This window comes from Buteo buteo, chromosome 3 (assembly GCF_964188355.1).
Source record: "Buteo buteo chromosome 3, bButBut1.hap1.1, whole genome shotgun sequence".
NCBI lineage: Eukaryota > Metazoa > Chordata > Aves > Accipitriformes > Accipitridae > Buteo > Buteo buteo.
Window position 1 is genome coordinate 68,846,988 of NC_134173.1, and position 20,446 is coordinate 68,867,433.

The window sequence follows — 20,446 nt, forward strand, 5'->3', positions numbered from 1 at the left end:
GTTCGGGAAACCACAAACACTTAATTGTGGCACTGCCATTGTGCAACAGAAAGATTGATGGGGAGGTTAAGTTGACTGTGCAATTATAATGCTTACCATGTACCACCGACGATGGTTAATGTGGTTATTTCCTGCTCCTCTGATCATTTCTCTGCGTGTTCGTCAAGTCCGCTCTGGAGCCAGGCTCTCTGCTCCCTGCATTGCAGCTTGACAGTATTTCAGCGACAGGACATTTGGCTATTAGCCACCTTTGCTGTGCTGTGTATTTGTATAAACTCCTTGACTCCCATTGCACTTAGGAAAGGCAGCTGAAGTTCTGCTAATGATAAAAGGATTAGAGGAGGTGTTTGGGGTTTTTTTGGTTTTGATTTTTTTTGCTGTGCTTTTCGAAATGTGCAAATGACTGTGATGTAATCAGGAATGAATTAAAGCTGAGGACAGTGAGTGATATTTTTCCCTTGTGTGCAAGGGTTATTTTTTTGAATTGCTTTTTTTCTCAGCACACACTTCTAAGTGATATCACACCTATCACACTGTTCTCAGTAGAGGTAAACTCTCTCTGTCTTGAGTCTTAATGTGAGCTGAAAGTAGATACCTTGACAGGTATCAGTACCTAACTGTGACTTTCTGGATAGATGTTACTAAGATTGGTGAATGGCCTAAATTAATCAACACTAAAACCTCTTCACTGCCATGCAAACAAGCACTCTTGCCACAGATATGGTCTTTGCTAGAATATAGGAATGATGGTTGCAAATATGCAGTTGGAGCATTGCAGTAATGATTTTGGCACAGGACTGTTGTCCAGATAGTCAATATTCTATCTGCTTTAATGATTAAGAATGAGTACTTCAAAGCTGGCATAAACTGCCCCTGATGTAGTTGATTGTATGTTGCTTTTCAGAGAAGAAAGCTGTGAATTTCAGCCTGTTTGTTTAGAAAACATTTAAGTCAGCAGAGCTTATGGCACTGAGCTTGTTGGAGGGACGGAGGCACAAATTTCTGACCAAGCAGCTGGCTGCTGTTTGGTTCTGTAGTGTGCATCTGCAGAAACAAGTAAGGTGACATCAAAGAGTGTAATCAGGTTCTGCCAAGGCTTCCTCCTCTTAATGAGGAAAATCGAGGAAAGGTATCAACACTGTCTAGCTGGTTTGGCCAAAGAGTTACAATATCAAGGCAATTTGCCTTTATTAACCCAGGCATGCATGTTTCAAAGGATATTAACTAGGTGGGTTTGCTTTATAGGTCCTTGTATGAGCAATTCTACCCTGTATGAACAAGGAACCCTGAAGATAGAGTTGTGAGGGAAAGCTGAATACTCTAACGGTACCATAAAGTCACGGAGTAAAACTGGAAGACTGAGAACATAAATAATAGCTGCTGCTCTACTGAAAACAGATGCTACAATGAGAAATAACATTGCTGACCCTTTAAGGTCATCACACTTGGAAAAGGAACAAGCAGTGTAATTGCTAGGGTGACAAATAGCCATCTAGTGTAGACAAATAGTCCCAAGCAGGGATTTACCTGAGGCAGTCACAGGTGAAATTCCTCACTAAAGAATTATTCATGGTAATGAGCTGATATAGCAAATTCTTTATCTGGTCAACACAGACTCAGGCTTCATTAGCAAACAATTTTGCTTGGGAACGTGGTTATGCTAATGGAGATTTTGAGAGGCATAACACAGAAAGCCATCCCTGGCTATGATAAAAAGCAGGAGATCGGGGCCCATGCTAAGGAGCAGTGAAGTTGCCCTCACAGCTCAAGTTGTCAATTCTGTTATCTAGTTAACACCTTCCACTCACTGCTAATTGTCATTACAGAGGTTGGCAGCAGTGGTGAGAATTAGAAAACCAGTTCAACTGGGAAATTAGCAAGAATTAAATGTTTAGGGAACCAGGAGAAGTGAACCCATCCAGCACAGAAATAAGCTGTGAAGGAGAGGACAGCTGTTAATGAGCTTTTTAAACCAGCCAAAACTTCATTTTTTCGTGCTTCAAATACCACTGTAAATGTGAAATTAAATTAATTGCTTCAGATGTTAGCCCTTCCTTGTCTTCCTCTCCTACAGTATCAGCATTGGCCTGGGTGAGCTGAGGGGCTCAGCTTTCCCTGTGTGGCATAAAAAATGATACTTGTGGGGATTCAAAGGAGTAATCAAGTAGGAATCAGAGCTCAGTTACTGGCAGCATCACCACTGGGTGTAATATTTCAGACTGCTGTTTGGTCTGTGCTCAGACCCATAGTTCAGTGACACAATTTTCTGTAGAATTTGGTCATTTTTATTATTTTCTATTTCTGAAAATGGCACTCAGCTGATTAAATTTTGCCCCACAAATGCATTCATCAGGTTATTTTACAAAGAAAAGCATTATTTTTATCTTACTACAATTAAACACTTTCATATTTTGGTGCCTCTTGTTAGTAAATGATAGTGTCTTATAAAATTATCTAGCCATAATAGCCATCTTTTAAAAACGTGCCTGATTCAGTGGTGATGCTCCCAAGAAACCCCAGATTTCATTAAGGACTGGGGAAGAGGCTGCAAAAACCAAGGCCTGTATTTACAAAGAATCCATATGTTGCACTGTATTGGTTGTCTGAGGTCTCATCTGGGGATTGCTGTGTGATTACAGGTTCTGCTGCTTCCATCTGTGATTTACTTTAAAGATAATACGTACTGAGACAAACCCAGCTCCTTTGAGCATACAGACTTGATAAGAAGTTCATTTGTGCACTTTACAGCTCAGTATGAATCACGGCACCGATCCATATAGGAACCTCTGCTATATACTGACTGTTTCCAAGGCAAAGTTGATTAGCCATCCCCCCCAAATTTATTCTCCTATTGACACAGGGCTTGTAACACGTAGGTGTGCCATTGTAACATCCCAGCAGGACTGTCTCTGTGCTGGCAGACAAATAATTTGGGGTATCCTCAGTCTGACCTCTCTTCCTCTTAAGGCAACTGAGCAGGAGTTTAGTGGTGAGCTTTACCTCCTACTGTACTTCAGCACATGCTCATTTTACAGCCTCAGACAACCCTTGTTTTGGTGAGAACTCAGGCTGGTGATGGGGTTAAGAGCTAAACTCTGGGACTTGACTCCAGAGAATTTGGTTAGTTCCTTGACTGGACAGTAGACTTAGCTGTAGGCTCCAGACATGTCATTCAAGGCGTAATTCTGTCATCATTCATAGGTGCCTTGTGCCTGTCAAGATACCATAGTGCATTTGAGCCCTCCAAACAGGACTGAGATATGACCTAGTGCCTACAGGAGAGCCTTGACCTCCTGGCTTGGGTGCAAGAAGTCATGTGGACACACACATGCAATTTATCCATCTACAGTGGAGTCACCAGCTTGTAAGGAAGCCACCTGAGGCTATTTTAAGAGCCCACAGCTCGCGAACTCAATGGAATCAGTGGGTTTAGGGCAAGAGCCATCTCCTCTGTCTCCCAGATTCTCACACCCAGGCAGATAGCACACCTTAAAATCCTTTGGCTGTATTGACTAGCTTTTCCCTGGCTGTTATGGAGACCAGGCAACTAGTTTACATGCTTATAACTGCACTTGTGATGGCAACTAAAGGTGAGAAGAACCTACTCTATCTCCTTATGCCTTTGCTTTCACCTGAAAAGTGGGGACAGTATTCCCTCCTTTCCCCGTCATTAATTCCCTGCACAATTTATGTTCTAAATCCCTCCAGTCAGAGGTTTATTTTTGTCCTTTTCTGCAGGTAGCTGGCACAGCAGAGCGGTGGCCTACAGCTACTATGTCTGGAGATTCAGAAGTTAATCACAGCTGAAGGGAGGGATGCTGACACCATTTGTTAATATGTAGGAACTTGAATCGCATTGAAATAGCACACCAGAAAATAATCACACTTCTTCTAAAAAAAATTAAACCCTTTTTATTTGTATATTTATTTTTATATATAAAAGAAATAATAAAAAAAAAAAGAACACAAACAAAATGCTGATTATGGCAATTCAGTTTTGTCAGCCCCCTCTGCCTGGGCTGCTGCCTCAGATCCACCGGGAGTGAGCAAAGTCCTCCGGTTATAATGTCCTTTTATGATTCCAGAGTTATTGTTCTCATTAAGGATTTGCTTCTGTTTTTGCCTGTTAAGAGACTGTACAAGTCCTAATACAACAGCTGCTAATGAATACTGTCCAGTCAGTTTTCTTGGTTGTAAGATTAAAGGATTTGGTTGAACTCTTCCTAGAAGAAAATATGTTTTGATTTTTCCTTCCTGTTCACTGATACCTTTGACATAAATCTCTCCTCGGTAGTCGAAGGCAAATCCCCGGTCCTTCAGGATCAGATACGTTTCTTCAGGCACTTGTATTCTGTCACTAACACCTGTGCTGTCCATTCGACTTGCTAAATTAACTGTTTTGCCCCAGATATCATATTGGGGTTTCTTAGCACCGATGACTCCTGCTACAACAGAGCCATGGCTAATCCCTATTAAAAAAAAATAAAAAAAAAAAATTGAGAAGAGACAGCCAGTTAGACAAGAATGGCTGAAAAACATATTTGCACTTAAGAACCATATGAAGCCTCGTTCAGATACACTTATCTCTAAGCTTAAGGAAGAGGTGTATATACAAAGGAAATTAGAAAAAAAAAAAAAGCCAGAAAAGCTAGAAAATATGACAAATTATATCCACAGAGTTATTTTACAGGATGTTCATCTCAGTGGAACCACAGTACTTACATATCATCTGTATTCTGCACGCTATTGCCAAAGCTCCTGTTAACTGATTCTTATGTAGTAGGAAAGATCTCTCTGGAAGGATCTTTCTGGGTCTACACTTGTTGAAGGCTATATAGTCAAGAAATTACATTCTTATGTTCCATGAAGTGAAAATATTATTCTACAAATGCATTGAAAAACTGTATCTTGTAAGATTGATGCATGAATTCAAGACAAGCAATAATACAGAAGAGATTATTTTTTCTTACAGAAATGATTTAAGAATACATTTAGTGATAGTGAAAGGCACATCTTTGGCAAAAGGATCTTAGTTTTTTAGATTTTTTTTTTAAAGAATATTTTTTTAAATTGGTGATAGAAACTATTTCCAAAGACTGTTGCATTCATGCTTTATGAAATCTTTACAAGTGATGCACACTTACTAAGAGTGGATGCATGTTCCCTGAGAAATCTTGGGAACTTAGAGTCCTCTGTTCAAAACTCTTAGGAAGTGCAGACCACAGATAGTGATGCCGTGACCCTCCATGCTGTGACTGATGAATATACTTCAGCTTTTTTATGGCAGGGCCATCTGTAAAGGCCATGTTTCTTCCAGTTGGTTTTTGGTTTTGGCCAGTGAGACAATCAGCATGAGAAGCCATCAGGTTTACTGCTGCTACGTGCCATATATTCAGGCCACCTTTTCATGTCCCATCCTATTACCCATCCAGGATATCCCATCCAGGATAATAGGTTCCCCATCACAACAATTCAGAGCTGCTGCCACCGGTCAGGTCAGAACTGGATTTCAATTTTTGTGCAAAACCAAATTACTACACCCAGGGTTTAGGATAAGCTACTATTACACATTTAATGAAAAAGAATCTGGGAGAGGGAGATTAATTAGAGACTGTGCAAGCCAGTATCAAGCTTGGGTTTACATCTGGGCTGCCCACTTCACTTTTTTGTGTTATATCTATTGGCTCTTGGCCAGACTTGTTAAAGACAGTAGCTTAATTATGCTATCCATTCACAATTCACTAAAACTTAGAACTCCTGCAGTCCCCAAATCAGGGCCCATATTCTGCAAATGGAGTATTTCTTATTTCTAACTTTGCCTGGGATGAAGTAAATTTGAAAACAGAGGATACAGTATTTGGTGTCTCTTAAATTGTATATGTCCTTGCAATGCTCCTGGGGTGCACTTACAGAGTTTTGCAGACAAAACCCCATTTTAATTCTCATGTTTGAACTGTGCTTACCAATACGGAGTTCAAAGTTGTTAAATGAATGCTTGTTGATCTCCTGTATGCTTTCATTCAGAGCTATGGAGAAGTCAGCCAGAGCACACAAATGCCCCCATTTGTCTTCACATTGCTGAGGAGTAAGTTGTAAATCAATATGTTAGAAAAGTTTTGCATTTGCCCAGCTCCCACCCATCTCTACCAAGTGCCAAGTGTTTGAATTTGGAATTTGTAAGAACAGTTTCAACGTACTAGATCCAAGAGAGGTAGGGTATTATTAATGGTAATGCTTCCCATTTATATTACGACACTTGTATACCTCGATACAGAGCAGCTTAGCATGAAGTACCAAAGAAAGTAATTTCCTGTCAATAATCTGATGGGCAAACATGGGAATTAATAAGGCATGTGAAATCTATCTAAGGCTGAGAAAGAAAGTATAGAGAGGATTGAGAAAGCTTGGGTTCAAGGGACAAAAACTAGTGAGAACCAGGGATGACCTATGTAAATGCGAAGTAGAGCAAAAAAAGTGAAAGATGGAATTGTCCTTTGCTGAAACTGTCACCCAGGAAAAGCACTAATTCCAGTGTTCTCAAGGATGAAATAGTGACAGGAATAACAGGGCAAGCCAGACAGCCTGGGACCAGTTAATTGGGAGAGAAAAGGCTATTCTGTAGCTCATTAGTCACCTCTGTTTAGAGCAGTCAAGTGACTCCCTGCTCCTTCCCCTCTATTTCCATTCCTACAGGGCAGTGGATATACAGATGGGGACCAGGACTGGGTTTTAGTCTTCCCAGAACACCAACAGAGCAGATGATGGGGCAGGGACTCTCAAGGGAGGACAGGGAACTCCTTAATTGTTTCTCTGAGTAGGCAATAGAGTAAGGAATAGTCCTGGGTTTGGCCTGATAGTGGTATGATGTCATCTCCTCTATTCTGAAACCAGGTAATTCTTTCAGCAAACAAACTTCCAGTTCATAGGAAAGAAGCATTGCAAGCCACTCCTGGGTCATACAGCCCAGCCCTTTGCAATTTTCCTCATCCTCGGTGTTTAATACTGAACATAAGCATCTCCCTGGCATCACTGTGTTCCACTCACACCGTGCTTGGTCCTTGTCCTCAGCCTCATTCAGTTCACAGCATGCCAGCCTCCCTCAGCAGCCCTCACTTCTTAGGTGCTGACAAGATGATAGACATGTATGTACGAAGATAAGTATATTTAAAACATACATAAAAATTCCATTGGGCTATTACAGTTCAAGAAAAAGGATGAGTTAATCAGTCTTGGAAATGCAGTCAAGATCTTCTCCCTTTGAATTTTTACCCACATCAAGAGTCAAAAGAAGTGGTTAGGAGCTGTGTAGCTATAACCAGCTACCTCCCTGATGTTCAGTCCTTCTTTGCTCATCTCTGCACAAAAGCATTTTGAATTGGAACAAACAAAAATCTCATGCATGTCTAGTTTTCTGGATTTCTAGCTGTCAGCATCACTTGTTACTCTGTAGGTGGGAGATGCTCAGCTAGTTACACTCCACATGTTTTATAACGTATTCTAAACAAACAATGGAAATTTTCTAGTTTATAAAGTTCACACTAATCTAGCTTCTTCTTTTCTGGGAGCTGCAATCAATGTGGGCAGATCTGATTCCCACTCTGTGGTTGATCTGGGGCAGCACACGGTTTTTTGTGGTGCTCTTCCCTGGGGAGAGGTACCGGTTGCCAAGCAAGACAGATTTCAGCAACAGCCGATTTCTTGCTGGATGTATCTTAGAGCCTCATCTTATTTCTTTGGAGACCCTGTTTCCAGGCATATTCTTGGGTGTAATTATGAATGGATTTCTCTCATCTGAATTCTCTGAGGTTTATGGCTGTGACTGTGCATGTGTCCTCTGTGGGTGAATTTTCCCTCAGCTTGGTTTGCAGCTCTGCAAGTAAGGGCAGCGTGCAGCCTTCTGGCTTTGTGATGTTCTTCAGTTGAACTGATGGCTCTGCTTTCTTTTTGACGTATGGTTTATCATGCTGTCTGTAGATGTACAGCTACATCATCACAAAAATGTATAAATGCAACCTTATACTTGCGTAAGTATGCTGTCAGTTAATAGATCCTCTCTCTTCACAGATCATTGGAAGCTGTCAGGCAGATTCCAGTCTGAGTTCCAGTGGTAACTTTAGAGTATATCCAAAGATATAGATAGACCTGCTCTAGATTCACATCAGTGTGACTGAAAAGAGATTTTTTTTTTTCCTCTCTCTCCTATAAACCTAAATTTGAGGAAAGAATTCATATGTTTCTTGTTCCGAGCACAGGATGGCATTTCAATTCATCAAGAAGTGCAACTGTTGTCTGCCAGAAGCCCCAAATGTCTATTTTCTTTTAGCAAACACAGCTCTATGAACATCATAAAGGTAGCAATAATATTCTCTAACATGAATGGTTGGACACACCAAAAGCTTTGCTTCTTAAAGAAAGCTATTCTCTTACCTGTTTTTCGGGTGATAATCCTGACACGGCCATGTATGTGCTGCCAATCGTTTTAATTTTTTCAATATCTTGAAATCTCTCTTCACCTAGTAACTAATACAGATGTAACAAAACACAGTTACTTCTGTAATTCTTAATACAAAATGCTTCTACAGATATTAAAACTAATTATTACACTCATGTTATCTTCCAGTTGGTCACAGTGCACACCTCATCCTGGGTTCTGGGGCACAGTGAGCTGGGACTCTGCAACATCATCTACTTGCAAAGTGCATTCAAGCTAAATTCAGCTGTGCTCTGTAAAGCTGTTTGGTAAATCACATAAGGGATAATATAAGACATGCATATTCCAGCCTTACTTAAATGCAGATGAGTCCTGCGTTTCCTGAGGTATAATCATGGAAAATTAGTGAAGACAAACTCTCTGTGTATGTCTGTGTGAATATAAGAAGTCTTGGTCACTTAAAAGTGTTCTTAAATATGTTTTGGAGGAACTCAGGTTGCAAGTTAAGTGCTGCTACAGCAACAATTCAGGTGATGAGACCAATATTAAAAGGAATTCAGTCCCTTTAAAATAACCATTTTAACCATCTTACACAGTCAATGGATGGAGGTAGATACCTCCGAAGAACTTCTATGAGAGATCAAGTCCTCCTGTATCCCATGCTTCCCTTTACTTACTATCAGACCTAACACTGGTATGTCCATTGGGTTATTCAATCTGCACTTCTGTTATGTATTTTCCCCTTCTATAAAAAATACAGGGAACCAATGGGAAGCGGTAAACACCTGTATGTTTTTGGGATAGCTATAGGTGATAAGTAGGCATAAAGAACTTGTCAGAATGAGACTCTGCAAGAGGAAGAATAAATTTAGTCTAGTGACTAAAGCACTTAGTGGAGTGGGAGTGACAGTTTGGTCCTTATTCCAAGTCCATATTCACAATTTAACTTAGGACTTTCCATGAAATAGAAGCCAGAGCCTTCCTTGAGAGACGTAAGCTGAGTTCAGGTTGTGAACTCTATCAATGTGATAGAGCTTTATGTGGGATATGGGCACGTATCACCTCATCACAGGCTTTAAAAATGTGTATTGCTGATGTTAATACCAAAATACCCTGGGAAAATTCACGATAAGCAGTATGGTATCTAATAAATTTACGTATCAATCTGGTTAGGCAGTCCTGGAAGAAAAAAAAACAGTTCACAGAGAAAAGGAATTTCAAACTATCAGTTCAAAAGGCTCAACTTAGTTGGAATTTAAATGAAAAAAATTCTTGCTGTGGTCAGACAAAAATTTAATGAAGCATTTCCCTTTTTTTTAATACACTGTCATGCATTCTTTTTCCATCTTGTGGGTTTGAATTTCCTGTCAATTAAAAACTAAAGGGATTATTTCATTCAAAAGGAGAAACATACCAAAGGCATAACATGAAATATCCCCTGCCATTGAACTAGCCACAGTGTACGTCAGCCGGAGCGCCGGGGTCTTGGAAGCTTTGCTGTTCGTGTACAGATATCGCACCATCTGCCTCTAATGGGAGGCTGCACAGCATTGCGCGCAGGGAATACAAAGCCATATGGTTAATGGCTCCCTTCCAAGCCAGGAAAGTCCAAAAACTTGACCTGCTTCTCATTTTTCTTGAAACTGCCAGAAAAACCCATTATCTACATATCCCTCCTACAAGGGCAGCTCTTCCAACTGCTCTCTTAAAGATCATTTCTTGTAGCTCTGCTTTTGTGAGTAGTCTGAGAGCACCAGGTGTGTGGGCAAGGGGAGAAAATGGTCTTGGTTAAAAACAGCCTATGTTTTATTTTCCAGATGGTTGCTGGAAGCAACAACAAACAGCACTGTAATTTAAAATGTATGATAAATATCTAAACCCACTCTTTTTAAGGAAGAAAGGACCTATTGGCTGTGAGGCAATTTAGAAGAAATAATCTCAGATTATCTTTTTTCTTGTAATTCATTATTGTTTCCAAATCTCTATTTTTTTCCTGCTTTATCCTGTCTGTTAGGTAGCTTCTTTCCTTCTTCAAATAATGGTTTATTTACCAATTACTTTCTTCACAGTATGACAGGATGATGTATTTTGATACTGGGGAAAGATGTTCCAACTCAGTCCTAAATCAGCTGCTATTTGTTATGACATTTTAAATAGGCTTGCTAATTTACAAAGATAGTCCAGGGAACATTTTCAAACACTGGAATGTGGTTGGTATCTGAAAAGCAACTAATGGCTCGATGCTGCAATTCATGTACAGCCAAGGTTATATGGAGGTCAGACCCTGGGATATACACATGCAATGAAACATACACAAAGTAGTACAAAAAAGAATGTTCCAGGACATGGCACACAGCTACAAGTAATCATCAAAGTCTGAAAGCAGGATCCTGTGTTCTGGCGAAACCTCTATTTGTGGCAACATAATATATTAAAATCTGTTGTCATAAACACTGTGTAAATCACTGCAGGATAAAGAAAATGAGGGGGGAAAACTGCCCATGAACTAGAAAGCTCTTATTAAAGCACAAATCCCAACTGTAACATCACTAAGATACATAAAGGATAGATTAAAAAGGCTAGAAAGAATATTACATTAAAAAAAAAAAAATTCCTTCAAGACTCATAATCTTCAGCAGAAATGTTCCAATATTATTTTTTTGGTGCAATATCCCTAAGAATGGGAGTTTAGCCCTGTAAGTGTCTTTAGACTCCAGTCATATAAAAAATGGGTAATTATAAAGGTAGATTTGCAATGTTCATGGGTTTTTTTTTTGATGTATGAACTGTTCCTGTCAGCAGTCCTGTGCTTGGGTACAAAATAGGAAATTATATATAACTGTATTCTATAATGATGCTATATGTCAAATTAAAAAAAATATCTCCTTTTTTGATCCAGAAATCAACACCTCCCATTCTGCCTCAGTTGACAGGAAGACTGGATAATCTGGAAACCAACAGATTTGTGAGCCGTCAGGGAAAAAAACCCTGAATAAAGCCTGTGCTTTGAGTCAATCACTTACTCCCCAAGCCTGACTTTTCCACCAGGTTCCCCCGGCTTCCTAAGAAAGACCCAGTCACAGCCTGACCCCTCTGTGGGCTCCTACCCCATGCAGTGTTAGTGACATGTTCTGTTCCACCGTTCACTATTTTTTGTTTGACTGGCTTTGTCTCCCTAACATAGATCCATTACCTGGAAAACAAAATAACAGATCTGGAGTGTAAGTCTTATGTTTTGTAGTAACAAGGAAACTCCTCCAAAAAGGAGAAAGAAATAACCCCGATCTCCTTCTCATGTACCTATCACATTTTCCAAACCAGGTCAATTTGTATTTTTACCACTGCTTTCATTCAGAAATATCTTCCTGGCCCTATGGACAGAGCGCCCCTACTACTATTATCTATGTAAGGAAGGGAGGGGACTCACAGAGTAGAATCTGATCTGAGATTAGGAAGTCTAGACAATTGTCTAAACATTGATGTCTAGTGTCATCTAAAGCATGCTTCCCTGAAAAACCTCCAATGGCTTGCTCCAGAACAGCATGAGTGCTAAGACTTTCTACATTTGGGTATCTCTACAGAGGTGTTCACATGATGCTGAAAAGAAAAGTTTTCTGATGGCTAACAGATCTGCTCTGCTCTCAAGCTGCACATCTGCATTTTGCTTCCAGAGCTGTATTGAGACAGCAGGCAATCTTGGCCAGACACATCATGAAAAACAAGGAATTGTGACACCATGTATTGTCAGTCAATAGTTACATGGAAACATTACTGGCCCTGAAACATCATACCTGAAATGACTTCTGGTTCCTTTCCATGGGTAGGATTACTCATTTGTTCTGCCTGGCATATCACCCTTCAGATTGCTTAGACAAAATAAACTAATGGCATGACCATGCTGGAAATAGCTTAGCAGTCAGCAGGGGATTACGTAATTTCATTTACTACCCATACCAAGAACATACCTATTATTCAACTAAACATGTCTGGGACATAATACAGTCCCTAATTAGGTCCTTATTAATTACAGAGCAGGTGTTAGGGGCCTGAATGTAATATTGTGTTAGGGCTTTTGATGAAAACCTTGTCTTCAGTAATTGCCACAGTGGCAATGGAATTTTGTTGTGAAGATTATATGAACGTGCATGACAAAATATTTTAAAATAATTCATGGCCATAGGCTTTGCATTAAGTTTGAGCCATAATCATTTTAATCAGATCTGGAAAGAAAAACAAAACTCTTAATCAAGAAGCATGCTGACAGCTGTGCAAGATCTCAGAGATAAGAAGCAGGTATTTATACCTACAGGGAAAGCAGTGCAGGAGCTTAGCACGTTACAGAGCTCTTCTCATAGGGGAGTAGTTTTTTCTACTAAAATGTGCAAGGATGAATCCCCTGTGAATTCTTCTATTTCCCACTAATAATTTTAGTATCTGACCAATTATATGGATAAACTCTCAATTTTATTATCTCTCAGAGTTTGGTAACCTTAACCCTGGTCTAGTTTTATGAGCTACCACTCTACGAACATTTCCCATGCACATGCCCGGGATGAGGAAGGATAAAGGTGCAGTTGAGACCCTGATCTGGGTTCATATCTAGGTTCTAGCTTCTGGCATGGGAACAGGTATCTTTGTTTTCAAAACAATTCAGGAAAGTCAATTACCCCTTTGTGCCTTTGTTTTCCACTTATGAAATGAAGATAACATAACTGCCACCAGAGGAGCAAATTGAAAATAAATTCCTCAAAACTTGTGAGAGGTCTTAGGTACTTGCTGCTCAGGATGGAATGAAAAAAAAAATAAAAAATTTTATTTCCTAATCTCTTTTTCTCAGTCGCATGCCTTCCACTTTCATCTTTTCCTCCAGTGCCTTCCTCTGAAGCCCTTGGAGATACTTGCTCTGCAAAGAAAAAAACCAAACCAAAACAAAAAATCTAGGCTAGATCCTCAAAGAGAGATAATTGTTTAAAGTAGGACTGAGTTAGAACTAAATAAATTTAAAAAAAAAAAAAAGGACACTGGTTCTTAAATCTTCATTCATCTGTATTCTAAACCCTGGAGAGGTCTCAATTCTGCCAATACTTTAGTGTTCTGGAAAAACATTTTCTGTATGATTAATCTGTGGACAAAATCCTGGTCCAGATGCAAAGACTAAGTATGTCTTCTTGTTTTCCCTTCAAAACTCAGCCTTTTGCACCCTGATTATGCTTTTTGAGTTAAGACCCAAAATGGTAAAAGATGTTCTCTTTTTTCAGACCACAACCTAAGTGGAGTTTTTTCCTTCTCTGTTTTAGACAATTGCTCTATCATTACATAGCTCATGTGGGAAGTGAGATCCAGATCCAGCTCCTTTTGAGGGAACAAATTCTGTTTTCTTGAACTGCATCTTAATTTTAAGCTGACAAGACACTCATCACTTCTCCAGTTGATACTCTACCACAATACAGAAATGAATTAAAAAATTCCTTGGGATAAAGAGACATTAAACAGAACATGAGTTTCTTGGGTAGGATTTTTTACTGTTTCTCAATGATTTCCTGAAATCCATGTGCCTTCTACCCTGCTGTACAGTTTAGTACTAATCTTGCCTTGCTCAGCAGAATTCTGGAATCCTGAAAAGGATGTGTTTTTCCCAATTTCTCTTTAAATAAGTTCCAAAACCAGAGTCACAGACCAATGATACCACCACCACCTAGCCCTTTCCCCTCCCCTTTTCTGTCTGGACCATTCCAGTCTGGCACACAGATCCAACCTCACTGTTAAGTAGAGATGGCTCAGTTTCTCCTTCTATCACTTGGGGAGCTCAGGAAGGCTACACACTCCTGCAAACTGCTTGCAGTGTATAGGTTAAAACTCCCCATGTTAGGTAATTTTGGCTTTACTTCACCCTTCCTAGTTTTAAAGTTTTTTCAAAGCTCTTTGTCGGTCTATCCTTTGTCCCCTTTCTTAATTCCTCTTGGGCTCATTGCAGGACACGATACCACCTGTCTAAGTGTCCTTACTAACTAGTTGGCAGAGTATACAACACCAAGTATGCAACTTGCTTCTGACTCCCTTTTCACTTCCCATGTTTTCCTTGCTTCTACCTGGCAATAGCTACATTGGCGTCCTGATTTTTCTTCTGTTTATCTTATCCTCTCCTCAGCTTCCTTTCTGAAATTAACTGGACAAGATACCTAAAGAAATTATTTTTCCTTTCCATGTCCTTTCCATTTTATTTTGTTTTTAGCTTTCCTTTCACCTCTGAATTCCTCAGTAACACAAGCAGCTTTACTTCATTTACCTCTGTATAATATACCTGACCAGATAAGTCCCCTCAGTTAATATGTCACCACTTTTCATTCTCTACCCAACATTTGCTTCTGAGCTGTGTGCTTCACATTTAACATGACACTGTTTTACCTTTAACATTCACTGAGTCCATTCAACCAATGTCTTCAAGACAACATCTTTGTCTGTTTGGATTTAGACCACTGCTTTCCAGAACTGTTGCAAATAACTTCATCCTCCTTTCTTCTACAGAACTAAGGCATGTTCTACTTCAAGATACACTGGAGTACATTGTGCTTTTATTTATACATGTTTATACTCAAGTAACTATTGATTTCAGTCTCTATCTCACTAGGTCATTCAGACCAAAGCTTGGCAAGAATAAGTGCAAAAAAGCAAAATAAACAATTGTAACTGGAGTAAAAAAATCAGACAATTATTGGAAGTGGAATAGTTACTAAATTTGATAATTTAGGATGACATATTTGGTATTTAGGAACTCACTGTTTAAGCACTATCAGATTTTCTCTTGTAGCTGGTATTACCTCATCAAAGTCTGCAATGATTTCATTCAGCAAGCGCAGACATTCTACTCCTTGGTTATTCATCTCGGTCTGGGAATAGAAGTCAGCAAATCCAGGAATAGAAGCAAACATCACACCAACAGCATCATAGGACTGAGAGTATAATTCCTAAAAGAACAATGAAGAAAAATCTGTTGAAGTGGTAATACAGGGAAGAGAACATAATTGGCTGCAATTAAGATAGGTTTCTTAATTTTTTCCATGCATAACACGTTAATATCTGAGGTTAGCATTAGTGTATTAAGTGTTAGCCAAGTTCAACAGCAGGAGGCTGATGGCTCTCATGCTTTTTATATCACAGATTATATGCGGGGTTTGCCCTTTCTTTGAAAGCCTACTTTTTCTGTTTCTGAAGTCAGGGGGCTACACCAGCAAAAATGTAATAGAATTTTTCATTTTGATTTATATGGGGAACCACCTGAAGAAATGAAGGTTTCATTTTCAAGTACGAATACCAGAGAATCAAACACTGTTAGGCAGGTAAAAGGACCCTAATGTTTATTATTTATTAATGTTTAAGTCTGTCTCATAAATGTTTGCAGTTGACAACATATTTCTAAATTTGTGATTAATAGGGGTCAGATAGAACCATTTAAAATGTCTAATATGGTCTCTTTGTAAAGAGTCCTCTCAGTTACCACGTTTTCTGGTGGATAATTGATACTTCACACTACCGCAGCTCTTTACCAGTTTGTTTATTCACAGGTTTTCACAGAGCCCTTACTCTGTGGTAAACTGTAGTTCTCCTAAGATGACTATTGAGCTATTTGGTTGCCTGGCTCTGGGAGAGGTTCCTGTTATTAGGGTTTGAAAGGAGGGAGAAACAGAAGTGAGCATGATAAAGGAGTTACTGGGGACAGAAAGCAGCTTATAAGAGATCGAACACAGGACGCTATTAGGATAAAGTATGCTCTGGGATAAGCTTCCACTTACATTATTCATATAATTCACTCTGGTGCTGAATGACAGATTTATTTATGGATGTGTTCTTGTCATTCATTATATATGTGAAAAATGCAGTCAGTTCTTTTCTGAACCCAAACACATTTTTAGGAACAAAATTAATTTCAACTTTAAAAATGCCATGGACAGAGGCCCCCCACAACTCCTGTTATGCTCTTCTAGTGGCTAATATACCACAACTATATGCATTCTCTTTTGTTTAATTTTTTTCTAGTTTCAACTTCTTTAGTTTTACCCAATGGCAAATATTTCATTTCCGTTCTGGGACTTCCCTTATGACATTCTGACCTGGAGTAGTTGCTTCTCAATGTTCTTAGTGTACTTTAGGAAATTTTAGATCTTTGGTCTCATGATGAAAGGACTTACTGCTGGATGCCATACACCTGAAGTGAACACCTCAGGCTCCTCTTCTTCCTTCATCCTGCTTCTTCCTTCATCCTGCTTCTCCCTAGAAAAGCATCCTGAACCCCTGCCCTGCACTTTGTTATGCTGCTAATGCTGCTACTTCTCTAGACTCTTTAACAATGTGTCCTACAGTAAAAGTGGGAAAATTCTGCTAGTTTCCAAAGACACTGCAAAGCTTTGATAGAGAAAAAAAATGATTGATTCCCTCCCTGCCCTTACACTTTCTTTCAGTGATGAACATCTGCAGGGTCAGGGAAGCAATACTCTAAGGACATAGGTATAGAAAAACGTAATACACACATTAGTTCATGGATGCTTATGGAAGACTAGACAGTGTGTGCTAGGAGAAGCTTATATACGCACAGACATACTCTTTCCTCAGACCATGAAGATAGAAAACAACTGGCTGAGCCTTCAGCTGCTCCATTTTTCTATTTTTGGTAAGAGGCATCAAGACAGAAATAATACATCCATGAGAAAACGCTTACAGTACACATTTGGGAATTCATTTTTTGAGAGCAGAGAAATTAACTTAATGGCCAGACATGAACTGCAGGATTGATTGTACTGAAATCTGGTAGATGTTACAGCCAGCCGGCTCAGGCATAAATCATCCCCAAGTATAGGCACTCTGGAAATTGCCTTACAAAAAGCAGGGGTGGTGGAATTTAATTCAGTGGCAAATTATTGAAGCATCAGCAGTGATCCATGGGGCATCTGTTTGTTTCTGAAGATCATTATGCATGTGAGTGTATGTGAATGAATGTGTAAGAAGGACATGTATTCCCTGAAAATCCATAATGCAGATATACCAGAACACACTCATAGTTGGTATCAGGGTCTGCTCCATTTGCAATGAAGAATTTTAACCTAGTTGCTTTCACACACACATTTTCTCATCTGCAGAACAGTGTTTTTATGGCAGTTTGATACCCACAGAGTGTAAAATTCCTCAAGAGGCTGATTTCTAAAGTGCCTTTTCTTGTAGCTTCTCACTATAACGTCTTTCCCTAGGTAATATTTGAAATCACATCTTGAGAACACAATGATTCCTCATTGTGCAGTCTAATTCATTTGGCTACATCTATTTCCAAAATGTTCAATCAGAAAAGGGTAGCCTTGATTCCTGTTTGCTGCACAATGAATAGATAGGTCAGTGCTGGCAGCCTGAATCTTGTAACATTTGTAAACTCTTCATTATAAAGGATCATTCCAAAATTACATGAGAAAATTCCAATTTCATCATGCAATAGCCTTTATTCACAGATAATATTATAATAAACATTTGCCTTAGTTCAGATGAGGAGTAAGTGACTTACTGCTGCTTTCAGGAACAAATTCTGGACTTGACTTTATCCCTTCAGCAACTTCTCTTTAAACTCTGTTTTAGGAATATCCAGAGGCTCCATTATCAAGCTTTTCTTTGTGTACTACAAAAACTTTTTAGGAACATAGCCACAAACTATGTTTCTGAAATGGGTGTTTTGTTAACTGCCCCAAAGAAGCAATTCAGGGGCAATACAAAATGGCAAAAATGTTTCATTGGGTCTGAAGATGTGAGAGGATCAGTTGTGTTGCAGCCTGTTGCAAAGATTCCTTCCATAATAACAGGCAGGGCTGTAATAATACTTCTGCAACACTGGGCTATCTTAAGGTGGCACAAACATTCTGTTAAATTCACGTACCTTTTTTAGGAACGCTAGATTTTCATAGACTCATAGGTTGCAAAGGACCTATGAAGGTCATCTAATATAGTTCCCACTCAAAGCAGGGCCAATTAGGTCAAGTCTCTCATGACCTTGCTCAGTTGATGGTTGAATATCTCCAAGACTGGAGATTTCACAACCTCTCTTGATCCCCAATGCAATGACCACTTTTCCAGGGATTTTTTTCCCTTGTATCTAACTGAGATTTTTCTTCCTGCAACTTGTGTCATTGTCTCTTGTCCTTCCACTTGCACATCGGAAAAGAGTTTGACTCTGTCTTCTCTATAAACACCCATTAGGTAGTTGAAGACAACGATGAGATGCTCTTTCGGCCTTTTACTCTTAAGGTTGAATGAACCCAGCTCTCTCAGCCTCTCCTCATATGTCATGTGCCCCAATCCCCTGATCATCTTGGTGGCCCTCCGCTAGACTTGTTCTTCTAGTAGGTCCCTGTGTCTCCTACCAGTGAGCCTGAACCTGGAAACAGCACTCCAGATATGGTCCTAGAAGTGCAGAACCCTTTACTTTAAAACATGAACACTTTTTAATGTGGATCAGATACAAAATGTTGGCAGTATTTGTGTAATGAACCCTATTGAGATCTAAGTTCTAACATTTTCCTAATGGATCTGCTTTTCTTTTGCTAATTAGACAAAAGTATCAGAAATAAACCCAATACATACTTCATTATCCCGATCCTTCTCCAGGAAGTGACGAGCAACATGGCTGGGTAAAATATTCCGTAGCATATTTTCATTGTGCTCCCTTAACTCCTTCATTTCATTGATTTCTTCTTTTGCTTGAACACGCCACAGAAAATCCAGCCTTGCTGTGTATTCAAGCTGTAGTTCCAGAAAGAAAAAAAAGGCAAAAATAAAACCTGACAAGATAAGAGTAGAGATTGTATTGTCATCCTAGCAGGCTGCTTGTGCCATGTAACCGCCTTCAGTGCTGCTGAAGATCTTTGACTAAAAGAATTTGATTCAATTGCCAGAAAAAAGAGATTATTTCTTTGCCCTGTGTATGGTAAGTGTCTCAGAGGAATCTTGGGCAAAATAATATTTGTCATATTACTGCCATGGTCAGTGGCTAGAAAATGTCACAAAATTATTGTCCTTTTAAGCACCTCTTCATTAGTTAGATAATGGAGTCAGATAGGAGATAAGGTATTGGAAGATATTGGTATGAAATAAATATGTTCCACTTTTTATATGTGTTTTCAAATGAAATAGGTTTCATATTTGTGAGGCTTGACATGCTCTAACCAGAGATAATAATAATCAAACACCTAGCAGAGAAGTGCATTATGCCAGCAAATAGATGAATTTTACAATTGGGAGACATCAAATGATTTGCCAAAAGGTACTGGGATTAAGGAAGTGGTTGGGGTATAATTCATGTACTAAGCTGAAATAAAGGGCAAGCCTGCAGTGGGTGGGAAGTGACTAAGATGGGGTTCAGTGACTCATCTAGCTCACATTTTTTGTCACTAGCAGTGACCAATGGCAAACTCTTCAGAAGAAAATGCAAAGCACCTTGCAAGGGAGCTTATAGGTTGACTGTACTCCAGGGAGATTTCCTCCCTAAAAGCTAAAAGTGACCCTGGCTTGATATAAACTTCGAAAGGTTGTATGCAATTTAGCAGTGATTTACTTGCCTTCTGGATGCTCTTTACACCTTTATAAACAACATCTTTTCTAGTTCTAATATTTTGATGTTCCATGTTTTGACTATTAATTCCCTAAATTAACTGCACCAAAAAAACTGTCAGGAAAAAGTATTTTTACATTTTTTTGTCAACATTTTTCAGTTTCCTTCCCCCTTCCTTTTGTGCTAGAAGGCAGAGCCCATATCAGATCATAACTGACTTTTATCTCTACCAGCTGACTGAGAAGGCAACATTGACTGTAATTTTGCAAGGTGTTCTAAAGGTGTTTTACAGATTGGCTTGGAGCAGGAGCTGCTGGTGGATTCTGAGTTCTTTGATGCTTCAGATATTTAATGTTGCTACAATAAGAGCTTTGCAAAAAACTAATACAGTTTTTCACAGCTAATTTTTTATGCTGCTGTACATGAAAATTTCA

At 39.3% G+C, this 20,446-nt stretch overlaps 1 protein-coding gene across 1 annotated transcript in view; it reads right to left on the reverse strand.

Annotated features, from left to right (window-relative positions):
* Positions 1 to 3,914: 3,914 nt before the first annotated feature.
* The window catches only part of ADCY8 (adenylate cyclase 8), a 131,509-nt gene continuing 114,977 nt past the window's right edge, over positions 3,915 to 20,446 (reverse strand). The window contains 5 exon segments of the mRNA XM_075023966.1: positions 3,915 to 4,469; positions 5,964 to 6,078; positions 8,428 to 8,520; positions 15,250 to 15,396; positions 19,046 to 19,204. Of these exon segments, the coding sequence (XP_074880067.1) occupies positions 3,982 to 4,469; positions 5,964 to 6,078; positions 8,428 to 8,520; positions 15,250 to 15,396; positions 19,046 to 19,204 (1,002 nt within the window). The 3' untranslated portion in view covers positions 3,915 to 3,981.